The 24,232-nt window shown below is 50.6% G+C and overlaps 2 protein-coding genes across 2 annotated transcripts in view; one reads left to right on the top strand and one right to left on the bottom strand.

Annotated features, from left to right (window-relative positions):
* Nucleotides 1-24,232, bottom strand: part of SLC36A1 (solute carrier family 36 member 1) — a 286,699-nt gene that overhangs the window by 46,047 nt on the left and 216,420 nt on the right. The window lies entirely within an intron of this gene.
* On the top strand, nucleotides 19-22,897 carry SPARC (secreted protein acidic and cysteine rich). Its single transcript, XM_036848440.1, has 10 exons — nucleotides 19-114; nucleotides 10,158-10,227; nucleotides 12,025-12,087; nucleotides 12,687-12,774; nucleotides 14,172-14,293; nucleotides 16,122-16,242; nucleotides 17,996-18,129; nucleotides 18,799-18,947; nucleotides 21,054-21,202; nucleotides 21,669-22,897. The coding sequence occupies exons 2-10, from the start codon at nucleotides 10,171-10,173 to the stop codon at nucleotides 21,695-21,697; spliced, it is 912 nt and encodes a 303-aa protein (XP_036704335.1). The 5' UTR covers nucleotides 19-114; nucleotides 10,158-10,170; the 3' UTR covers nucleotides 21,698-22,897.

Genomic DNA, 24,232 nt, shown 5'->3' with positions numbered 1-24,232 from the left:
CAGAGCTCTGAGTGGTTTCCTGTTACCAGGCTCTAAACCCCTCACATTCCTGCAGACCTTCAGACTGCCCAGAGCTCTCGCCTGCTGCCTGCTGTCTGCCTGCCTGCCACTGAGGTATGCATGACCCCTGCCCTGCCTGTCCCTTCTCTAGTCCCATAACCCCTGCACTCTGGTTCACTCCTCAACTTTGTGTACAAGGGAGGGGAAGCTATGCTGGGAGGTCTCTTGGATCAGAGACAGGGATGTGCATGTCCTTTGGGCTCCATCATTGCTCCCCTTAAGGGACCACGGACTTGCTGCCTGTTGCTTTTCAGGATAACTTGGTCTCCCTTTTAGGTTCGCAGAAAATAATCAGACTGTCTGATACTGAGGGAGTATTTTCTCTCTGTCTCTCTCTGTGTCCGTCTCTCTGGTTTCAGAGGCTGCCTTTACAAATGTGGCAGCCTCTTCCCTTCCTGGGAATCCGATCTGGGCACAGCTGCAAGAGGGACCGGCCGGCGGCCAGAGTCTGCCCTGCTTCCCATTCCAGAAGAAGAAACTTCCTATACTTGGTTCTTGGTCAGGGGCTCTGTTTTCCAAGAGAGACTTTGCCTGAATGATACATTGATCTCTGGAAGGCAAAGGGGGAGTCTTCATCTTTAATCAGCACCTCTGGGAAGGCTCCTGTTTCCCTGGAATTTCTCCCCTCTCAAACCCCATCCTCCGACACACACACACACACACACACACACACACACACACACACACACACACACACACACACACACACACACACACTGATTCCAGTGCCATTCACCCTGAAATAGCACTATCACACACACACACACACACTGATTCCGGTGCCATTCACCCTGAAACAGCACTATCAGACAGTCAGTCTTGGGTTAGGCATTGTTCCTATCCTGGGTTCCCTGGGGTGTAAGCACAGGACATGGCCAGCAGTAGCCCTCTGTGTATCTAGATCTGAAGACGCCAGACATCCGATATGGTCCAGCTGAGGCACTGGGTCTGATGGGAGGCTGGGTGGGGGGATGTGCTGTAAAGAGTGGAAGGGAGGAGGAAAGATGGAGAGGGTTCCAGGGCAACCTTCTCACACCTTGCTATGAGAAGCTCAAACTCTACACAGGCTGGTGTTAGGTCTTCTTCAGTCTATGGCTCCACTGGCTGGTTGAGAAGTGGACTTCCTTGAGTCCCTGAGGACACCAAGAGAAAAGGGGGCATTGGGGGAGGCATGTCTTCTAGGAAGCCCAGTCTTCCCCAAAAGGAACAGAGAGGCACACATTTTCCTCCAGAAAATTCTATTCTATGCAGAACACATAGAGAAACTGTTTTCTGTGGGGTTAAATTTCTATACACCCCAAGTGCTGACAGTAGGGGGAGAAGCACATCAGAAGCAAGGTGGCAGACCGAAGGCACACATTTTATGTGTAATCTTAGGTAAGTGTCTCCTCTGGACTTAGTCTCCCTGTCTGTAAAGTAGGAGGGGTGGACTTGATTGATGGTCTTTGGGGTGCCCGACGTCCTCTGCAACTTTCAAAGGACGGTCTCTTAAACCAGAATCCACAGACTAGCTTTTGCATAGGCTTAAAGGCACCTGCAAACCCCTTAAATTTGTATATACAGTAATGTGTGTGTGAGAGAGACAGACAGACAGAGACAGAAAGAGGCAGAGACAGCAGCAGTGTATACAAGAGGGTGTTCACAGCCTTTGGTTTTAACATATTCTCAAATGGATGCTGACCCTCCAGGTAGCCGGAGGGCATGATGTGGAAGATGGAGTGGGTGGGGACTGGAAACAAAGGTATATTTGCAGGAGGATGAAAAACTTTGAAATGGGAGTGGTTGGGGGAAGAGAGAGTTAACTCAGCCATCAGCTGCCACATCGACAAAGCCTGGAGCGGAGGGAGGGAGGGTGGGGAGGAAGGGGGCAGTGCCTGGGGGAGGAATCAACTTTTGAAACTTTTTCCAAGTCCCACCCACCAAAAGGCTCTTCTTTGCTATGACTCACTCTATGAGGAATGCGAGTTGCCACGGCAACCTTTTTTTCAGGGTCTCTGCCTGCTGGCTGGGGACTCTAGAAACACTTAGAACATCAGGCTCAGTCTGAATGTCCCCCACTCCACTCTGTCCCCAAACACCAGGACAGCAAACTCTAGGTCCTGCCCTTCTGATCTCCCAGCACCCCAGGGCAGCTGTGAGGCTGTGATATGCTTCCCGCTTCCTAGACAGGCAACTTGAAGACCTGAGTTTTAATTCCACCTCTGCCTCAAAGGTGCCATTTGACCTTGAACTAATGGCTTCTCCTTTCTGAGCCCCAGGTTCCTCTTTGGTTACAAAGCAATAACAGCACCACCTCAAAGGGATACTGTGTGGACAAAACAGGGCGATGCACAGAGAAGCACTTGCTACACTGTGGCCTTCCCACTTAATCAGATGGGCTTTTAGAACTGATGAATTTATGGCATCCAAAGAGCTGGTGAAATCATCCCCAGCTTTTTTGTCTGGCAGCTTCATCATCTTGGGGTTTGGATATAACTTCCCTTTCCTAAAAGTGCTGACAGGCACATTTAAACAAAATAAATATTGTTCAAAGTCTTTTGATTTGGGCATCTTCTTGAGTATTTCCCAAGAGTGTTGTACCCTCCAGTGTGGAAAGAGCATTGGCCAAGGCAATGGCAGAGGTGGATCCTAATTCACAGTGAGTGACATTTGGAAAGAAACTTCCCCTCTCTGGACCTCAGTTTCCCAATCTATTAAATGGGGAATGTAACCTAGATGGTCTCCAGGTACCCTTCCAGCTCTGAAGTCCTGTGAACCTAAATGCCAGGTGCTGCTTTCATTAGAGGGAATAGTTGGGCTACATTTTTAACACCTCCTGGCCCCCTAGTTGAAAAGGAAACAAGAGAGGAGGGGCTAGGGGGTCTTGGGTTACATAACAGTCCTGCTAAAATCTTTATACAGCCGTAGAGACTTGTCAACCAATAGCATGGCTGGGGTTTGCTATTCACAAGAGCAGTCTTCCTTGCTGAAAATAAGCTATAAATAGAAAAGGATGGTGGAGGAAAGGAAAGAGCTGAGGATGTGAGGTAAACAGGAAAATATGTTATTTTTGAGGTTATTTAGATAGGTAGCTATGTGTGCAGAGATAAAAAACCCACGAGGATGCCAAATATATAAACATTGATTTCACCAGCAGGCACCCACTGGCACAGCTAAAGATAAATGTCTCAATACATGAGCAGACACAGAAGGTCATGCACTCAAAGCTCTCCCTGAACGATACCCTGACTCACAGACAAGTCCCAGGGGTCCATTTTGATGCATACGCAAACTCTGACCCTCACCTACATAGGCTGAAACCGACAGATGCCGAGTCAGGTAGACATGCACAGAGTCGCACACACAGCTTCACACAGAGGTCCTCAGGTCCCTAGGTCACTCATACAGATACACAACTGCTGTTCGTAGCCACACACGGATGTGCACAGCCAGATCTAACTATAGGCCATGGCAGGGAGACAGACTCCTGACCACCTGTTACATACTACAGACAGAAATTGAGACTCAGGAAGGGAGAATAACTCACTTAAAGTCACACAGCAAACTGATGCCTGAGCCACACTTTCAGATGCTTGGAAACATCCAGATGTTCAATGTGTTTTTTGTTTGTTTCATCTGAGCAGTTTGGCATCCTCCATACACTCCTCTCTCTAGAGGCAATGAGCCCTGTGAATAATAAGTGATGAGCAGGACTTCTTTCTCTCCTTTGCTGGCCTGCCATGGCCTAACCCAGCCCGCATGGCTTTGTCATTAGGGCAGCAGGATGTGGCTAAGAGGCAGCTGCTCATTTGCTTCCTGCTGGCTCCCTCCCGAACCTCCTTTAAAGGAGGAAAGGGAAGGCTGGAGCTGAGTTTTCAGCCAACCCTGGGGATGAAAGAAATTACCTTTTCTCTACAGCACAGAGACTGGGTCCTGACCCCAACCCTGAACTCAGGGACAGCTGGGCTGTGCAGGCCCAAGGCCAGCAACCAGTGACTTGACAGAATTATTTAGAAAAAGAGCCTCCTTCTCACCCAGAAGATGTCTTAGACAGGAAATTAACTCTGCCCTCACTCATCAAGCTATAGAGCTTGATATCTATAGGGAAAATACAAATGGAAATAGCAACTCTCTCCAGAGCTGGGTTCTTTCAGAAACTTGGTATTAACCTATCTCATCTGTGGATCCTTCTGGACCATCTTGTGTTAGTCATAGCCTTAGGATCCTGACTTGATCAGATGAAAAAATAAAAACGCAAACATCTGGATGTTTCTGAACATCTGGAAGTTTAGCTTGCCATATGACCTCGAGTGAATTATTTTCCCTTTCTGATCCTCAGTTTCCCTATCTCTAAAATCAGAAGCATGGCAAAGAGATTTCCCATGGCTTGACAATGCCAATCCATTGGTAGCAGCTGCCAGAAGAACTGTGTTCAGGATTTGAATGCCACTCTGGACTTTAGAGGAAAAGGTCATATGATTGATTAGTAATGTCTGCCACATGCACAGGAGGGGCAGGTGGAGGCATCTATGCCACAGATTTGCTATCTTTAGGATGTGACAGCTTGGACACTTTGATGTTATTTTTCATCCCCTTCATTGTGGTCACCCAGAGGCAGCAATGACCCCTAGGGGGAGCCAAGAAGGAGAGCCTGAAGCTCCACCCTGGGGCCTCTCCTAACCACGGTGAAACGTGGCATCTCAGATGTGTTTATAGAACCTCAGTCAGATTGATTCTAGTCTCACACTCTGGGGCTACTTCTGAGTTGCCTCTGAACCTTTTCAAAGCTAGGCTTGAGCACCCATAATACCCTAAAAGTTTCCCTTAGCTTCTTCCCTTCCAGCAAGAAATGTTAGAAGTGGAAGCAGGGAGTCAAGGGGCAAGTTGGGAAAGGTGGTATTCTGAAAGATTTCTGCCTCAGTTGACTCAGAATGTCAGGGCTGAAAGGAACCTTAGGGACCCCCTGGCCTCAAGGTCTTCAAACTCTGTTCATGAAAGAATCTAGAGGCATTCCAAGGTGTCTCAGGGGGTGTCCAAGTGTACAGGATTTCCAGCCCCCAACTCAACACCGCTTTCACCTGCTTTTGTTTTTTTTAAATTTCAAGCTAATTCATTGAATAGATAATAGCACATTCACATGTTCAACAAATGCAAGAGGCTCTTAGCTGTTTCAAATTTGGACTTTTGTGGAAGACTTCATTGAGAGAAAGAGCTCCTGGCTTGTATGTTGAACACACTGGTCTAAAAGATCCCCCTCATTGTGCAGATGAGTGGTGCTAGGTGAGGTCCAGGGAGTAGAGGAGGCTACCCTCATCTGCGTGGTGAGCTGGGAGCAACATGGCCAAAACTCGAACCCAGGACCCGACTTCCACGGCACCTCTGACTGGCTGCGTCTGCTCCCCTGGGGTGTGAGTGCCCATGTGGCCACACTGGCCGTGATGGTGCCTCTCTGGCCTGGCTCAGCCCTCCTTCTGAGTCCCAGCTCCCTGGCGGGCCTGGCTCACTCACGGCTTCTTTTATTAGCCTCTAGACTTGTTTTCCTCTCTTTGGGCTTGTTTACCAGGAACATGTGTTTTTTGGAACCCTTTTTTGCAAGCCAAACAGTGGAAGCAAGACGCCTGGTTTGCGTCAGCAGCTCAACTGAGAGGGCAGCCTGGGGCCGGCTCTGTCACTGTGCCCACTGGGGGCTGGGCTGGTGTGCCTGAGACCAAGAGGAGCAATGTCTCCTTTCTCCACCCCAACACCTTTTCTCCCTGGGCCACAGACAAAGAGCTGGTATTCTTGCCCTGGATTTTCAAGGGGGATAGAGATTCTGGAATCTTTGGATTTTAAGATGCTCTTCCATTGCTAACCTCTTGTATTCTCTCGGGCAAATCACCCATGAGCCTTTCAAGGTAGGTGTGTTATTTGCATTTTACAGATGGCCAGAGAGGGAAAGTCACTTTCTGAAGGTCACACAAATGCTAAGTGGCAGAGCCAGGATTTGAATCTGTATATTCTGTCTCCAGAGCCCCTGGGCTTACCTTTCTGCCATACTGCCTCTATAAAAGTTGATCACCACCCTGTCTAATATGGTAGCCACTAGCCACATATGGCTACACAGATTTAATTAAAATGAAACACAGTGAAAACTTCAGCCCTTCATTTGCACTAGCAACATTTCAAGTGTTCAATAACCACTGGTGGCCAGTAGCTACCATGTTGGACAATGCAGATATAGAATATTTTCATCATCTCAGAAAGTTCTATTAGACTGCATTGCTCCATAAACTCTTCTACTCAAATCAGATTTGATGACTGCATCTCAGATGCTGTGTTTCATGTTCTTAGGGGTCTATGATTCCAAGACCCACGATCTAAAATTTTATGATTCTCAGATTTCCCCCAGTTCTGATGTTCAGGGACTTTTCAGTGTCCAGCGAGAGCCCAAAGGAGGCCCGTTATATTTTGAGGGAGATGAACTGGGGGCGCTGGCTGTACTTTTCCATCCCCAGAGAAGTGACCTTAGCTTCGGGTCCTGCTGGCAGCCAAGGATGGGTTTTCAGCCATCTCCAGAGCAAATAAAGGCAAAAGGAAGGGACTGGACGTACGGAACAGGAGGCAGGACAGGCGGCGGGGTGGGAGTGAGCGGTGTCTGCATCTGATGACCACTGAGCCAAGGGAAACACACCTCCTGCCCCCCTCATCCCCCCACCTCCCAGGATCATTTCCTTCCCTGTACCTTGGACCAGTTCGCAGCCCAACTGGGCCCCCTTCAGGTGAGCACCTAGGGAGGGAGCTGACACAAAGGGAAACAGCTTGTGAGGTGGAGGGCATGCCAGTGGCAGAGGGGGGCAGCCTGGGTCCTCATTCAGCCCTGCCGCTGGCACCCTGGGGCTCTGGGCAGGTTTTTTCCACGCTCCGAGCCTCAGCCTTCTCTCCTGTACTATAAGGCAGAAAGACATGCCTTCAGCCCCCAGTGGGATGTCGGATTATGAAGACACTTTGAAAAGGATAAACACAGCTATCATTACAAACTAAAGAGATATAAAGAAGGGAGTTTTCATTTAAAATTGCTCATTTATACAGAAGTATTTTTATTTTCCCTGGGCACGCCAGACCTAGGTTTGATTGGCAAAGGATGGGTGCACAGCTGATAATTTCTGGATGCTGGGGTTTGACCCTGTGTTCTGACCTTGCTGGCGTTACTGATGCACCCCTTTAGCTTTTCAGGATGGGTGCCTTGCCTCTTCGGCCAGTGATGGTTTACAGAACCTCCAAGAGGGAGCTCACAGGTATGCAGGGAGTATGGTCGTGCATCCAAGAACAGTCCAGCTGCCCCCCTTCCCTCCCATCCCATCATCTGGAGGGAGAGGGTTCTGGGACTGGTAAGGTAGCACTGGGCACTGGGCAAAACCTCAAATTTGGAAAATAACTCCTCCTCCAAGATTTTGTGTCCTTAACACTCTCACTTTCCGCTTCTCTCTCCCACCCCACTCCCGTCTCCGAGCATGACCCTTATGAGGCCCAAACCAACGCTATGAGAAGGGAGTTTGTCAGCTTGGAAGGGGCCTGAATGTTGCGTGACTTTCTCCCTCTCAACCTCAGACTCCTCATCGTGACAGCAGGACTCAGAGCCCTCCCATGCCTGCCTGCCAGTGTGTCAGAGGCTCCAAGGGGACAGAGTACTATATGTGAGGCCTTTAGAAACTATAACGTACTGTAAGATGTAGAATTATTTTTCTCTTCCGGCTGCAGCACCTAGGATGGGGGTGGCAGAAAGGGTCAGTGTGCCACTGGGAAATAGCGCAGGTGGTGAGGCAGGACAGACAGAAGAGCCGACCCACAAACCTTTCCCTGGTCAAAGAGAAGGGGCAGTTCCTCTGCTCATACAAAGGACACAGGATCTGGAGACATCAGTCTTCCTGGCTCTCCAACCTGAAGCTTATTGCATTTCCAGTCCTAGTTGGGCTGTTTCTCTAACGATATGTCTTCTCTGCAATTGGAGCCCAGACGAGATGACTTTTTTTGTTCCTGCTACGAGTCTCACTTTGACCCTTCAACTTCAAACAATCTCAGACAAGCCCTTCATTCATGCTTTCTCTCCTGTTCCCTTCGTCCAAAGCCACATGCGGGAGTTGTTTTGCTTGTATCTTCCAAATGGGGAAGGAGGAAGGGAGATTTTTTCCACCTCAAGGCTTGCGGGGAGAGGGGGGAAGGAAAGCATACAGCTGTGTGAGGGGAGGAACATTCCCAAAACTGCCTGGAAAGGGGAGACTGGATTCCTCTGGGAGTTGGGGACATCGTGAAGCAAAGCCAAGCTCCCAGGTTGATTTCTTTACATTTCTGTTGGTTTTATTTCTTGTATACTCTATGAAATAATGAGGTTTAGTGTCTATTTCAATACAATAAAGGATCCTTATGAAGTCTGCTCTTCCCCTGTCTGTTTCCCCAAATACCATAATCCAAGTTAAAACGGAGGATATCAGAGGGGAGGATGTATGCCTAGACCAGCATGTGCTGTGACAGTTTAAGGGCATCTTAAGGGCCCAGGCTACCACCTCAATGTTCACCTAGTCTAACCCTCTCAATAGAAGGGGGAACCAAGGTCTAGAGAGGATGAAGGATTGAACCAATACACCAAGTTAGTATTTCGACAGAACCAGAATCCCTGTCATTTAGTTCCAAGCCGAGTGTTTCTTCCACGATGCCAGGGTACCTCCCACCAAGGTGCTTGGTCAGTTGAGAAGTCTGGGGAGGAACTAGGGATAATGGGACTGATATGGTAGTTTTGGGGGGACAAACGAGGGAAGATATGGTTGTTGCTCACCTTGACTAAAAGCTGCTTGAGGGCGGAGGGAGCATGCTTGCTCTGTGTGGCCACAGAAGGACCATCAGAGTAGACCAGGAGACGCTTGAGGGAGCCAGACTGAACAGTATAAGGAAGAATTTTCTAAAGCCATTTGGAAACGGAAGTCCATTCAGTTAGAACAAGAAACGAAATGTCCCCACCATAGTTCCTCAGTTAGGGATGGCATTTTGGCAGTGAACCATCAGAGGAGATTCTGTTCCAAGATGCCTTCCAGTCATGAGATTGTTAGAGTCGAGAGCTCAGCATCTAGAGGAAGGTCACAGCAGTGACCAGGGCGGGAGAATTTTCTAGATCTCAGCTAACATCCTTTAACTGTGAAGGGGAAAGGGAAGGTAACATGCAACATATGTAAGCATTTGGATAGTTCCCACACAGGATCCAGAGAAGTGCCATCCTCCTGGGTAAATGGAGGAAAATATGGCCACAAGTTTCCACTGGCCACACTCAAAAACTATTGTTCTTTGTTTAGAATGTAGATCTCATTGTCTCAAATTGGCAAGAGGTTGCTGCCCATTAGCTTCTCTTATTAGAGATGGGTAGGAAGCAGAAGGAAGAGGAGGGGGAGGAGGAGGAGGAGGAAAAGGACGAGGTGGAGGAGGAGGGGAGGAGAGTTCGGGGTATAGGAAGAAAAGAATCCTAGAACACCAGGGATTGAAGGGACCCTTGAACATGATCTGGTTCAGCATTGCCAAGACTTGACTAATTAGCCAATCACCTTTGTCGAATCACTTTTTAAAAACTTAAATAAATGTATTGAGAAAGGAGACTTAAGATCACTACCATAAATGGAAAAATCTGTGTACCTTTGTCATAAATAGAAGGAAACTGTAAAACTAAACACAAAGGAGACAAAACAAATTTACTGAATTCCAGCTGGATGTAGTTTCCTGTGGAGACTCTGAGCCAGAGGCGTACTCTCGGTTCAAAAGGGATGAGTGTTAGGTGTTAAAGACACATTAGCACCAAACTAAGACTCTCTCATATAATCAGGATTGAAAGAGAAATGAGTAGAAGCAACTTACTCCCGTGTCTTTCACTATCCTTTAACATGGACCATCTAAAATTACCTTGCATATCACAGGAACTCAGCGTCAAGGACTCTCCATCAAGAAACCTCCCCCTTGGGGACTTCCCTGGCGGTCCAGTGGTCAAGACTCCGCACATCCAATGCAGGGGGTGCGGGTTCGACCCCTGGTCAGGGAACTAAGATCCCAAACAAAAAGGAACCTCCCCCTCACTGAACTCTCCATCTCTCTCCTCCCCACAGGGTTCCTAGCACCATGAGGGCCTGGATCTTCTTCCTCCTTTGCCTGGCCGGGTGGGCCTTGGCAGCCCCTGTAAGTACCTAAAGGTCACATCTTAGGTACCTAAAGGTACCTAAAGGTGGTCTTACCTCCCACCACCAGCCCAGGGGCATCGAATCTGCCAGCCCTAGATGCTCAGAAGGGACAGAGACTTCCCCATCTTGAGTTAACTGTCTAATTAAAAAAAATTTTTTTTAAATTAATTAATTAATTTATGGCTGTGTTGGGTCTTCGTTTCTGTGCAAGGGCTTTCTCTAGTTGTGGCAAGCGGGGGCCACTCTTCATCGCGGTGCGCGGGCCTCTCACTATCGCGGCCTCTCTTGTTGCAGCGCACAGGCTCCAGACGCGCAGGCTCAGCAATTGTGGCTCATGGGCCTAGTTGCTCCACGGCATGTGGGATCTTCCCAGACCAGGGCTCGAACCCGTGTCCCCTGCATTGGCAGGCAGATTCTCAACCACTGTGCCACCAGGGAAGCCCCCCCCCAAAATTTTTGTTTTCTTTAATAAGCTCAGAAGAAAAAGTGAATGAGGACCACTGGGTGGAGATTTCAGAGAAGAGAGATTTCCATGTAACATGAAGATGCACTTTTTAGCAATCAGAGCTTCCCAGAAAGGGACTAGAATTGCTTTAGAAGGAAGTGACCTGTTTGTCATATGAGGAATTCTAGCAGAGGGGGGGGATGCTGATGGGGATGATGGTAGAACGGATTCAAGCCACAGAGCGAGGGCGGCGTTAGTTTCTGAATCAGTGAGGGCTACTTGGTTGCAAGCAACAGACTCCAATCTGACTAAATTAGGAGGGAAAAGGATATAGGGGTAGATTATAAAATTCAAGGCCTTGGGGAGAACTAGAAAAGGGCAGCTCTGGGATCTGGGAGGTAAGATCTAATGGACGGTCATGGAGGTGTTGCCATTTGAATGTCTCTACTCCGACAGTTTTCACATCTTGAGAAAATGTGTCAAGAAGATTAAAAAAATTCAAGGAGAGCCAATCTAGTTGAGTTTGGGTCCTGGGCCTGCTTCTTGGCCAAGGGATTGTGAGGCACCCTGACTGACAGGCCCTCCAAGAATCGCGTGGAGAGGGCCAGCAGTGGTCATTCAATGCTACGCTGGAAGCTGTGACCAGAAGACAGAGGGAGATACGTGAAGCGGGCAAAGAAAAGTTTCTTTCACCTATGATTCCCTCACCCTCTCTTCACTAGAAGGTGTGATGATGGTAGATGCTGGCAATCCTGATCAGGCAGTGAGATTTTGGCAAAAGATTTGGCAAGTTAGCATGACTTTTAGAAGAAGCCCCAGGCAGCCAGGCACCTCAAAGTCATATGCTATCTTGCTTCTTCTAACTACAGGTTGACTCCAAGAAGGAATCGCCAAAAAAAAATAATAATGATGATGATGATATCACGCTTGTGGGGAAGATAATGACCTCTGTTAAAATTCAGTGTTCATCCCCTCTGGGTCTCAGTTTTCCCATCTGTAAGATGAAGGGAGTTGGTCTGCATTAGCGCTTTTCAGACTTTATAGGAGCCTAAGCAACGGAAATGCTTTTCCAAGCCAAATCTTAGATAGAAGCTCCAGATATAAATATAAAGGGAGGTGCTCCAGAGCCCCACAGGGCCCCCGTGTTTGGCTTCTCCTGTGCCTTCATCCCTACTCACAGAAGTCCCTGAGGGGCTCTGCTCGTTGGAGACCCCCAAGTGCACAGCCTTGGGGGTCTCCAACGAGCCGCTCTCCTAACTCCCCAGCTTTAGAGGTCCAGGCCGAGGCACTTGAGCAGTCAAGCTGGCCTTGGCCCTGACCTCTCCAAACCCTATTTTCACTTCCCAACAGCAACAGGAAGCCCTGCCTGATGAGACGGAGGTGGTCGAGGAAACCGTGGCTGAGGTGTCCGAGGTAGGTGGGGAGGGACCCCAGACCTGCGGCCCCTCTTTGCCCACATCTGCTCCCTGAGAAAGCCAAACAGGTGCTGTGGGTCTCCTGCTGGAACGGGCACGGCACAGATGTAAATCCTGTGTATCCCCCAATCCTGACACACTCCTGAATGCTCCCCAAACCTTCCATGGAACCTAACAGTTGGGAGCTATGATTTTGAATTTTGTTTACTTTTTAAGCTGTGGGACATTTTTTCGCAGATGATCACCCACGGTCTTCCCCATATGTCAAACAGATGAAAGCGGAGCTGCTCCGGTGTGGCCGGAAGGGTGGAGAGCTTGGCACCCCCTCTTGCCCTGACCCCCCCGGTGGCCTCTGAGGCATCTCCATAGAGCTCTGGGGCCCTAGAGTCACAGCGGCCTGTAAGATTCAGTCTCACTTCTGGACCTGGCAGTTGCGCTCTCTGTGACCTGGTCCCAGTGCCCTTCTCCAGCTTGTCTCTCCCCATCCCTTTGTGGGTACCTGAGGCTCCAGGCAAGCCCCCTCCAGCCTTTGCCCCTTTCTTCCAGGTCTGGGATGGGGGTAGGGCCGTTTGACTCATTCTTCTCCCTCCACCCCAGGTACCTGTGGGAACCAACCCCGTCCAGGTGGAAGTAGGAGAGTTTGATGAAGGTGCTGAGGAAGCCGAGGAGGAGGTGGTGGCTGAAAGTAGGTCCCTTCCCCGTGTCTTGTCACATGAAGCCTCTGCCCTCTGCCACCTGGGCCTAAAGCGTGGGCCCAGCGTGCATGAAGTTCCTTCCCAAGGAAATGCAGGGTGCGGTCCTCTCTGCAGGATGGGCCATGGAGGAGAAACTGCCTTGACTGAAAGGTTGGGATTATTTTCTGGAATCTGGAAAGACCTATTTATAGCCAGGCCGTGAGTGTCAGGAAGGGAAGTTCTCAAGCTGCAAATGGCCTTCTCCCCTTATAGCTCTTTACTGTAATTCCAAAGTTGGGTTTCACATTCCCACTGAGGTCCCCAGTCCCATCTGGTCACTCGATGGCCCCAGAAGCTTTCACACTCATGAGCTTATTTGATTTTCACACAGCCGTGAGGAAATAAGGCCTGGAAACCTGACACAACTCACATAAGGCTACCCGTGGAGTTAGCGCCAGAGCAACCGCAATGACCCAGGGCCTCTGTCTCCCACCCACAGTGCCAGCATTCCCATCCCACACAGTGGAGACGCTTCGTACCCCAGGGGCTAATAGCACACACTCTGGAGGCGAACCAAACAAGGCTTGCCTCCAAACTGTCGCCTCTTTCTGCGATGCCCTCCGACAGCCTGTGAAGCTTCTCTGAGCCCAGCTTCCTCATGTCTTACTTGGGGAAGGGTGAAGATGGAAGATCCTTGCCCCAGGGCTGTCAGAGGATTATGAGATAAAGCAGAAGCACCCTTGGCCCAGGGCCTGGCAGGGCAGGCATCCAACAAAGGATGACTCTGATACCCCCAGACAAGCACCAGGAGGAAAAGGCTAGACGGGCTCGCATCCTGAGGGCACAGAATATTCGTTGGACCAGAGGGGCGTCTACTGAGTCATGTTCCTTCCCCTCCACGCCCCTCATCCAGTGTTTACCAGACACAGGCAGGCTCTATTGTTCAGTGTGGGCCTTGGGGCTCTGCTCCCTTTTCCGCTACAGCCACTCAAGTCTGTTTTGTTGGGCCTCACAGCTCCCTGACTCCGTGACAACAGCTGGCTTTCCAAGTCATTTTAGAAAGTCTATTCTAAAATCCCAAAATGCCTTGCGATGATTGATCCACCGACAGCTGAGGACACAATGGTTGCTTCCATCCTTGGGGGAGCTATATGGCACCTGGCGCTCCTGGGTCCCAGACTGAGCCCCCAGCCCCCCAAGTGTGCCTGGCCCTGACCTCAGGCTGAATCTCTAATCCCCAGGCTGAGCCAGCTGCTCCCCTACATGCCGATTGCTGGGTTCAGCAGAAGAGAAGGGAGGACGCAGGGCTGCTCAAAGCCCGAGTGGGGGCCACAGCCTAGGACTTCTGTCCAAGGATCCGTGTGGGGTGGGGTGGACGTGCTAACCGGGTGCCCTTGCGCTCCACCAGACCCCTGCCAGAACCACCACTGCAAACATGGCAAGGTGTGCGAGCTGGACGAGAACAACACCCCCATGTGCGTGTGCCAGGACCCCACCAGCTGCCCTGCCCCCATTGGCGAGTTTGAGAAGGTGAGCCTGAGGGACAGGGGCAGGGCGGGGGGCTGGGGTCTTCACAACACAGAGCATCTGCCCAGAACACTGCTGCTTGGTGGTCCCACGGGGCAGCTCCAGTCTCAGAAGTCCCCTCGCTAGGTGTAGTCACAGCAAGCAAGCGAGTCGGAGGGGAGGCTCTTCCCGTCAGTGGACTCCAGCAACCAGCAAGAATTTACGTGGCGCCACCAGCTTCCAACTCTACTCAGACTCCAAAGGGAATACATCAACACCACCAGGCACCGGGAGAGGGGCTTTCTATATGTGGGAGCAGCTTGGCAAAGCATCAGGTCCAAAAATGTGCATTCTGGGTCAGACAGAAGGTTTACATCAAACCCCATCTCCACCAGTTGTTAGTGTGGGATCTTAGCTATGTTCCTCTCCAAGTTTTCTCACCTCTAAAAATGGCACAGAAATAGACTTTATCTCATAGGGCTATTGTGGGGATTTGTCAGATAATGTCTGGTACTTAGTAAGTTCTCAATATGTGCTATTTTAAAAAATCTTTCAAACCTGTTCATTATACCTCCAGTAGGACTCAACCATCCATCCATCCATCCATGCATCCATCCATCCATCCATCCAAGTAAATACTTATTGAGTACCCATGCATGGCAACCATTGTGCTAGTGGTAACCTAGCTCAGGGCAACAAATCGAGTACCAGTACCATTCCCACAACCTCCCACCTGGCTTCTCCATCTTCAATCTCTCCCCAGTACAACTTATCCTCTGGGCTCCAAATTTTAGCATCTTTGTCAACTCTTCCCTCCTCGTCACCCCTTCACCCCCTACCACACTGGTCACCAATGCCCATCAGTTCTCCCTCTGCAGTGATATATAAGCAATAAGCGTGTGCAGGATGTTCAACGCAAGGCTCCCCTCCTCCTGACACAGCCACTTACTCTGCCACTGCCTTTGTTCAGCCCACGGCATCTCTGCTCGGCCACCCCTTCATGCAGAGACTCGCTAGGAGGACCAACATAACTCAGCATACAGTTGCACTCACCGCTAAGACTTAAGGGTATGTAGCTGGATGAAAAGGGAACAAGATACAGGCAGAGTGTGGAGGAATCCATGCACAGTCTTGCTTACTCTCCCCCTGCCATGAGGGGTCTCACAGAACCCACTCTTTCCCCAGCTACAGAGATGAGATGTAGCCACATGTGAGCAAGGCTTCTGCCCAAGGAAGAAGCCCTTTAGAGACTTAGCACCCAACGTTTAATTGAGGGCTGGTCACACAGACATCCCCTCCCTAGCATGCACCCAAAGTCCAGACTCCAAGCAGGAAAACAGATGTTCAGCATGAACCATATTGTTTGTACAAGCAATCTAGGCACAGTGAGCCACTTTCATCATTGTGGACAGTTTTCTAACAGTTCAGGGAACTGTTTACCAGCCACGTTTTCAGACTCCAGCCAAGGGCCAACATCATAAGCATGCCTTTCTAAGGGTAACAATCCCAGGCCTGCTGTATTAACTCTTCTGCACACCCTGCCCTTTACCCATCCTCACCTTCAATTCATCCTTTCCATATCTCCCAGGTTTGCTTTCCCATGTCTCAGCCCTGACTCAGTCATACCACTGCTCAGAGACAAGCAGTGGCTCTCAGCATGGGCTGAACATTGGCCTGGGAGCCCAAAGAGTAGATTCTTGTCTGGGCCCCACCACTAACTCACTGTATGACCCTGGGCTAATCACGTTCCTTGCCTGGCCCTCAGTGTCCCCATCTCTGAAATGGGCAAGGATGGCGGTACTAGCGAAGGGCTCTGGGAATGAGGGTGAGGTCCTCTATGCTTTGCCGCCAGGTGTGCAGCAATGACAACAAGACCTTCGACTCTTCCTGCCACTTCTTTGCCACCAAGTGCACACTGGAGGGCACCAAGAAGGGCCACAAACTCCACCTGGACTACATCGGGCCTTGCAAATGTGAGTCTCTCCTCGGACCCTGCCAAGCCTCCCATCTCAGGGAGAAGGCACTGAACTGGCACTGAGGCTGGCTCTGCCACTCCTGTGCTGTGTGATCTTGGGCAAATCTCTTCCCCTCCCTGAGCCTCAGGGTTCCCATTTATAAAATGAGATGATTGTCTACGAGTAGGTATCTGCATTCAGGACATGTCCAGGGAAGAACTGAGCAGTTGTGGGAGCACAAGATTAGGGAGGATTTCTGGAGCCTCTCACTAGCATCCAAGACAGCTCATTTCTTTTCTGTAAAGGTGAGGAAGTTCTTCTATAGGGCTAACCACAATCTTTCCTGCTTCAACATTGTGAAGCAAAAGTGATGTTCTACCTAGGCCTATAAAGGGTTTTAAAAATACTTGAATTTGAATGCTTTAAAATTGGGGCAAGGCTGTCAGTTCCCCTTAGGCCCTGTCACTCAATATTGTCATACCTTGGCCATTTTACTCCATTACATTCCTGTCTGCCCGCATAAGACATATGATTCACCACCTTCTTCTAGAAACCTGGGATCCAGGTGTTTGGCGGAAGGGATGCCAGGGTGTCGTCTGGCCCTTTGTTAGTGATCCCAGGTGCAGTCTCAGCTGGCCCAGGCTCCTGCTTCAGCGTGGCTGCCTCCCTATCATCGGAAACACCCAAGGCCACCTCTGCTCCCCTCCAAGACAACATCCACGCGGTGTGTCTGGTACATCCTGGCACCAGATGACACTGGGGAGGGCCCCTCACCTGCCTCAGGTGTGCAGCGTGCAGAAAGGTGGAGGAGGGGGAACCAGATTCTCCTGTGGTCAGCCCTGCTCTCCCAGTTACGGGGCCAAGGGTGTGAAATGAGAAGGCACAGCCTGGAGAAGGAGGGCAGTGGGAGGAATGCTGGTAGGAATTCCTGGGCAGTGAGACTGACACACGTGCTGAGCGGCTCTCCCGTCCTCTGGGGCGTATCACTCACTCCCTCCAACTCCTAGCATTTCCAACCCAGATCTTCTCTTCCTTTCCCCAGCTGCTGGTGAAGAAGGTTGTGGTCCTAATCACAGAGGGGGCTTTCCATAGGTGAAAGGATGAGGGAGGGATGGACCCTTAGGCCCTCAGGCACCCACATGCTCTGGTGCTGGATGAGGCTCTGACAGGGTGGCCTTAATCGAGCCCCTTCTCTCCACACTGACCTCTAATATGTCCAACAAGAGGGTGGACTTGGATGAAATCTCCAGGTCTGACATTCTGGGATGCTAAGTTCCAAAGACCAGGATGGAATCGTATCGCTAAGAATGTTCTGGTGATTAAGCATACCTGAACCCCCACCCCAGCTAAGCGGGGCCTATGGGTGGATGCTATTCCTCAGTATCCCAGCTTCAAACACCCCTCAAGAGTCAACATCATCATCGTGGGTCCTGGCCTCTGTTTTCAGGGCGCAACACCCAGAAAAATGCAAGAGCCATTGGAGGGAACCATTTCCCTCCGCAGATCAGATGAAGGCCAAGGGGACAGCAGACGTGCCTTTGCACTTGTCCACTTGCAGAGTATTCTTCCCCCCACACAGTCTCTTTTGCTCAAAAGGTGTGAAGACACTGTGGCCCAGAGAGGCTGAGCCCTGTGCTTCAATCAAGGTCGCTGATTGAAGCTTCTTGCTGGAGGAGGGCGTGGGGCGGGGAGAGCCGCCCAGCCAGTAGGTTGGCCCTCAGGCAGGGAGAATCAGGGTCTCTGCTGACCATCCTTGTGTGTTGGGCCCTAGACATCGCTCCCTGCCTGGACTCGGAGCTGACTGAGTTCCCCCTGCGCATGCGGGACTGGCTCAAGAACGTCCTGGTCACGCTGTATGAGAGGGATGAGGACAACAACCTTCTGACCGAGAAGCAGAAGCTGCGAGTGAGTGGTGTCTTTTCATCCTGTCCCAGGGCGCCTGAGCGGGACGCCTCCTGGCCCCAGGCTGGCTGGGATCCACAGTCCCATTCCTAGATCTAGAGCCCCAAGCGTAAGCCCACATTCCCACTCCAACGAGTGCCTGTATTCTGGGCACTAGGACACAGACCCCTCCTTGCTGCCTTTGAAGGCTCCTAGAGTACGTTCACATCTTAAAGGCTCTGAGACGTCCTGTAACAAAAAGACCTGCTCACTTTGTTTGTCTCCATAAGGGACATAAATAACTCTATTCCTTTTTCCTTCTGAGTCTGTGGATCTTAAACTTTAATGGACATACCAAGCACTAGGAGTACTGATAAATGCAGCTTCCCGGGCCCCGCCTCAGGCCCACTGAATCAGTGTCTCTGTGAAGCAAGCCCCAGGAAGCTGCATCTGCACATATTCCCCAGTCATTCTGATGTGGCAGCCCTATGGGGAGCCCTTTGAGATCGCCCCAGGCCTTCATTTTTGTGGACGAGATGCTGGTACCCATCTATGCCACATCCTTTCCTCATTCTGAACCTTGGCCTTGGCTGGTCTCTGCCAGCTCTGGCCTCCTGTCAGAGGGGGCCGGGGCCTTGACTGTTCTGGACAGCCTCCCCGGACTCTTTGTCACACGCGTCTCTGCTCCCACAGGTGAAGAAGATCCACGAGAATGAGAAGCGCCTGGAAGCCGGAGACCACCCTGTGGAGCTGCTGGCCCGGGACTTCGAGAAGAACTACAACATGTACATCTTCCCTGTGCACTGGCAGTTCGGGCAGCTGGACCAGCACCCCATCGATGGGTAAGACCCCAGGCCCCCCGGATCCCGGGGAGCTGCTCTGGCTTGGCCCTGGAGTGGACAGTCGTGGGTCAGCGCTGCTAGGTGCACTAGATGTGGTCAGAAAACCTCCCAGGGGCCTCTGCTGCTCCCAGCCCTAGAGCCCACAGTTTGCCTAAGGGCTGTGGCAGGAAGGGAGAGGTGTAGGAGAAAGGATGCAGGACCGGGGGGGGGGGGAAGAAGGCCATGAGACACTCCCTCCTGCCAGAAGAGGCAGAAGCCACTGGAACTGAAAACCCCTCCTTAACCCGGTGAGTGTAGGCCTGGGGTATCCATTCACAGAGGGAGAGTGAGCTAGGAAGGAACGCCAGACTCCTCGGAGGTGGCAGAGCCAAGGTGGGGCAGCCTGTGTGCTCACGGTCCTTCAGCAAGACCCTGAGACCCAGCCCTAACAAGGCAAACAGGCCCTGGAAGTGCTTAAGGAATTCACAGAGCCAGCCCCATCCCCAAGGCAGGCCCTTGGTTTGATCGCTCTTGCCCCTTGTCGAAATGAGTTAGGAAGTGCTGTGTAACTGCCCTGCAGGATAGGCAGGGAGTTGGTCAGTGAACAAACACTTACTGAGTGTCTATTACACGCCCAGCACGATTCTAGGCAGGGGATTGAATAGTAATCAGAACTGACATGGCCCTTGCCCCCATGGAGCTCACACTCTGGGTGATGATCAGTTTTTCACAATCGAAGGAAAAAGTAAAGAAGGCTCCTGGAAGTTGCAGGTGGAAGCTGGCGCACCTGCAGCTGAGCAGGGGTGGTCACCCTCACTACCGCCTGCTGGCCTTCTTTTGCTGTGTGTTCCTGAAGCAGCACGGAAAGGAAGGCCACCCTGCTCGCACGCTGTGCCCAGGGATGCTCCCCTCGGGCAAGCTCACCGCTCCCTCCTGGTCCAGCCCCTGTGCCTGGAATCTGCCCACCCTGTGGGTGACCTGGGGGGCCTGGGGTCTCCTGAGCACTGGGAAACTCCCTGCTGCTTCTCTCCCAGGCTCTTTCCGTGGCTGGGATCCATCTGAGTCATACTGTGGAGGGGAGGGGAGGGGAGGGGAGAAGTCAGGGGAACATCTGGAGCTCAGGCTGAGCAAGGAAGGGGCCAGGAGGGAGGCTTCTGGATGGAGCTGCAAGGACTGTGAGTCTGGGAAAGCGCTTCAGCCTGGGTCAGGGGATCCATCCTTCCCCTCTCCGTGTCCCAGAGCTGCCTGGTGACCTTGCTGGAGTCCCCGCCCCTTTTTGGGGCTCAGTTTTCTCACTGGTATATAATGAAGGGGGGAGGGTTCAGTTCAAACAGTGTGTGATTCCTTCCACGAGTTGGGTGGGGCAGGAGGGCCTGGGGGTCAGAGAGAAAATTGGAGTCAAGTTGTAGTCCCTTGGGGAAGTGTTTTGAGGACAACTAATTGAGGGCTCTGGGGAACAAGGAAAAAAATCATACATGTGCTCTGGAGTCCAGGCCAGCTGGAAGGACAGGAATGGAGGACAGTGGGAGAGAAATCAAAAGGCCTCCTTCTCACACATGACACAGTATACAAATGATAAAGTTCTATCGACCCTCCCTGCCAATCCCAGTCTCTTCCCACGCTCCTCCCCAGAAGTCAGCGCTTTCTTCATTTTGATGCATCTCTTTTTAGCCTCTTTAACGTGCATTTGCAGCTGTGTAAATGTGTGTCCACAGAAAACATGCATTGTTGTTCCATACCAGATCTTGATCTACCAATAGCAGAAATGCTGAATATTTTCAGTTTAAGTTTCTGTGCCCTCAAATCTTAGCCAATTAGGAAACAAATGCACCAAGAGACCTGTGTTATGAACCCACGGACATCAGAGCTGGAAGGGCCCTTAGACATTATGGTCAACTCCACCCCCTTTGATGGAGGGGCAAACCGAGGCTCAGGGTGGGGCAGGGCTGTGCTCTCAGAAACACAGCAGGTCAGTGGCAGAGCTGGGGAGGAGACCCAGGATTCTGGCTTCTCGTCTTGCATTGAACATCCTTTCCTTCGGCCCCGAGGGGCAGGCTCCCGTCTCCCCATGCATGGGTGTGGGGCTTTCTCAGGCTCTCAGGCTCTCCCCCACCTCATCCCCTGCAGGTACCTGTCTCACACCGAGCTAGCCCCACTGCGTGCGCCCCTCATCCCCATGGAGCACTGCACCACCCGCTTTTTCGAGACCTGTGACCTGGACAAGGACAAATACATCGCCCTGGACGAGTGGGCTGGCTGCTTCGGCATCAAGGAGCGTGAGTGTCTGAGCAAAGGGGCCACCGTCCTCTCCCTCCCCCTTCGCTGCCCTCTCTGCCGTCTATCTCTGCTCTCTGTGCCTCATTAACTTCTGTCTGCTCTCCCCGCCTGGGTGGGCCTCGCTCTCTCAGGCGGCTTCCTGATCCTTCTCTGTCCATCCATCGGGTGTCTCTTTCTCTCTCCCTTCCTCGAGCATCAGCACGCATTCTGTGTCTAGCACTCCTCTGGGAAGTGGCAGGCACCTGGAGACGAGACAGGGAGTGTAACTTGGCAGTGGGTGTTAAGTGACAAGGACCGGCCAGGGAGGGGGAGACCAAAGTTCTCAGTCATAGGCTCCCTGGGTGACCTTGGACTGGTCACCTGGCCCCTGGTCCCGGGGATGGGTGGGATCCGCCAACTCCTTGGGAAGCACATCTTCATCAACACCGACCTCCAAGTCTAATGCTGCTTCTTCTTGCTTTACAGGGGACATCGACAAGGATCTCGTGATCTAAATCCACGTCTCCACCTGCAGAACCAGATTCTTTCTCTTTGACCTTCCCCCTCCTGTTTTCCCCAATGTTTAAAATGTTTGGATGGTTTGTTGTTCTGCCTGGGGTCAAGGTGCTAATATAGACTTAAATGAGTACATTAACGGTGCTAAACATGGAAATTTTAACCCAAGTCATGCCATTCTTAGCTGTAACTCAGCTATCACGGCCTCTTGCTCATCTACTAACGGTCCCACTTTTGTCTTAACATTTGCACCTCTGCCCATCGTCTTAGTGGCATATAGGTGGAAATTTTGATCTGTTCAAGTCTGCCTTCAGCACACGTTGCATCTTTAGATTTTCTACTTTTCTGTTTGAAACTAATACTCACCGAATCAGACTTTGTGTTAATTTTATTTCAGGGTATTGGCTGCCAGGGGGTCATCCCTACGCGGTCTGAAGGTGGGCAAAGGGAAGTAATAGACATGTGACGTTGGCAAGGATGTTTCTGGGGCTAGAGGATCAGTGGTGGGGAAAACCTGCAGAACCCACCAGCCAGAACCGCAGATAACAAATCTTGTTTGCCCGGGGCTGTAACTGAGAGAAAGAATGCAAGACTGTGTTCTGGGAATACATAAACTCTCACATAAACCCGGTTCCTCACCATTCCCCGACCCCCTCACTTTTCAGTGCTGTTTCTTTTCATATGAGGCTGTTTGTTCAAACTTTTCAGAGCCGTGGACCATCAGTTCTCTAGAATCCACCACACCTCTGGGGGGCAGATCACCACATTGTACAGGGCTGCTCCCCTCCGAACTGTCTTTGGGAGATGCAGGAGTGGGAGGGTGTTTCAGCCAGAAAGGCCAAAATCAAGAAGTGAGGCTCAGAATGTTGTAAAACAGAAAAAGTGCAGTTGGTGAATCGGTTTTGTTTAGGGTTTTTTTTGGTTTTTTCCTCTTTTTTCACATCTGGATGGCTGTCATGAGGGATCTTTCCTTTGGTTGCTAGCATGTTGCTCCTCTTCTCCCCCACCCCTCTCTTTTCTTTCTATTAATCAAAAGAAACTTCAAAGTCAATGGGATGGTCGGATCTCACAGGCTGAGAACTCGTTCACCTCCAAGCATTTCATGAAAAAGCTGCTTCTTATTAATCATGTAAACTCTCACCACGATGTGAAGAGTTTGACAAATCTTTCAAAATAAAAAGTACTGACTTAGAAACTGCCTTCCTGAGTGGTTTTGCATGTGTCTTAGTGACCTCATTTCCCTGACACGCCAACACATGGACATACGTGTCCATACACAACTGTACAAATGCAAAGTTTTGCAAACACACTTTTATGCTTTTGTACACACACGTGCACACACACACACAGGCTTGCTTATACACAGGGAAGGTATGGTGCTTATAAGCACAGATTTAGCTTACTTTTAATTTTATGACCTGGGGGCTGACCTTTTTCATGACTGCACTTCATTATCAGAGCACCAGGCTAAGCAACTCTCTCCCTTCACTAACCACTCACTCATTCAACCATCCATCCGTTCAGTAAATGTTTATGACATACCTACTCTGGACAGATCCCATTCCAGGTGCTATAGGCACAAATGTGGCAAAGCAGACAAAGCATTTGTTCTTCTGGCTTTTACAGTCTAATATGGAATGGATTTAAAAATGTACAAATAAATATAAATTACAAGATGTGATAGGTACACTGAAGGGAGAGTATAAGAAACCAGGAGTGTGTGTCACAGGAGGACACAGGATTATTCTAGAGTCCCACTATCCCATATGGTAGCTACGACCCATGCATGGCTATTGAGATTTAAATTTAAGTTAATTAAAATTTAAAATTGAGTCCCTCAGTCACTCTAGAAACTTTTCAAGTGCTTAATAGCAATACGTGGCTAATGGTTACCCTACTGAACAGGTAGATCCAGAACATTTTCATCAATACAGAAGGTTCTATTGGACAAGGCTGTTCTAGGGCTTCCTTGAGAAAACTTGAGCTGAGTCACAGAGGAAGAGAAGGAATGAAGTGTTTGGAGGGGCAGAGGTGAGAGAGGGGAGAGGTTGGGGAAAGGGCATTCCAGGCAGGGGGAACAGCCCAGGCAAAGGTCTTGAGGGGATGGGGAGCATTATGAGTCCCACGCCAGTGTGGCTGGTGTGCAAAACGAGGGCTTATACTGGATGAAGCTGAAGAGGTGGGCAGAGACCAGACCCTGCAGTCTGGTAGGCCATGATATGGAGTTTGGGTTTTATTGTTTTGTTTGCAATGGGAAATTGTTGGAGGGTTTTAAACCAGAGAAAGAGAGAGACAAGATTAGAATGGCTTTAAAAATAACACTCTGGTTCTGGAAAGATAACGGCATCCTAAGTCCACAGAGCACATTTCGAAGCTCTTGAGTGCCCACCACGCTGGTGTGATATTTCAGGCTGGTGTTCTGAGGCACCCCTTCGAGACAGAGAAACAGTTCCAGGAAGTGTGCTCCGTTGCAATGGACCACAGAGCTAGGTCTTCAGATGCCAAGCCGAGAGCTGGTTTATTCCTCACTTATT

The sequence above is a fragment of the Balaenoptera musculus genome, chromosome 3 (assembly GCF_009873245.2).
Source record: "Balaenoptera musculus isolate JJ_BM4_2016_0621 chromosome 3, mBalMus1.pri.v3, whole genome shotgun sequence".
In the NCBI taxonomy this organism is placed as follows: domain Eukaryota; kingdom Metazoa; phylum Chordata; class Mammalia; order Artiodactyla; family Balaenopteridae; genus Balaenoptera; species Balaenoptera musculus.
This window is presented reverse-complemented; position numbering and strand designations above follow the sequence as displayed.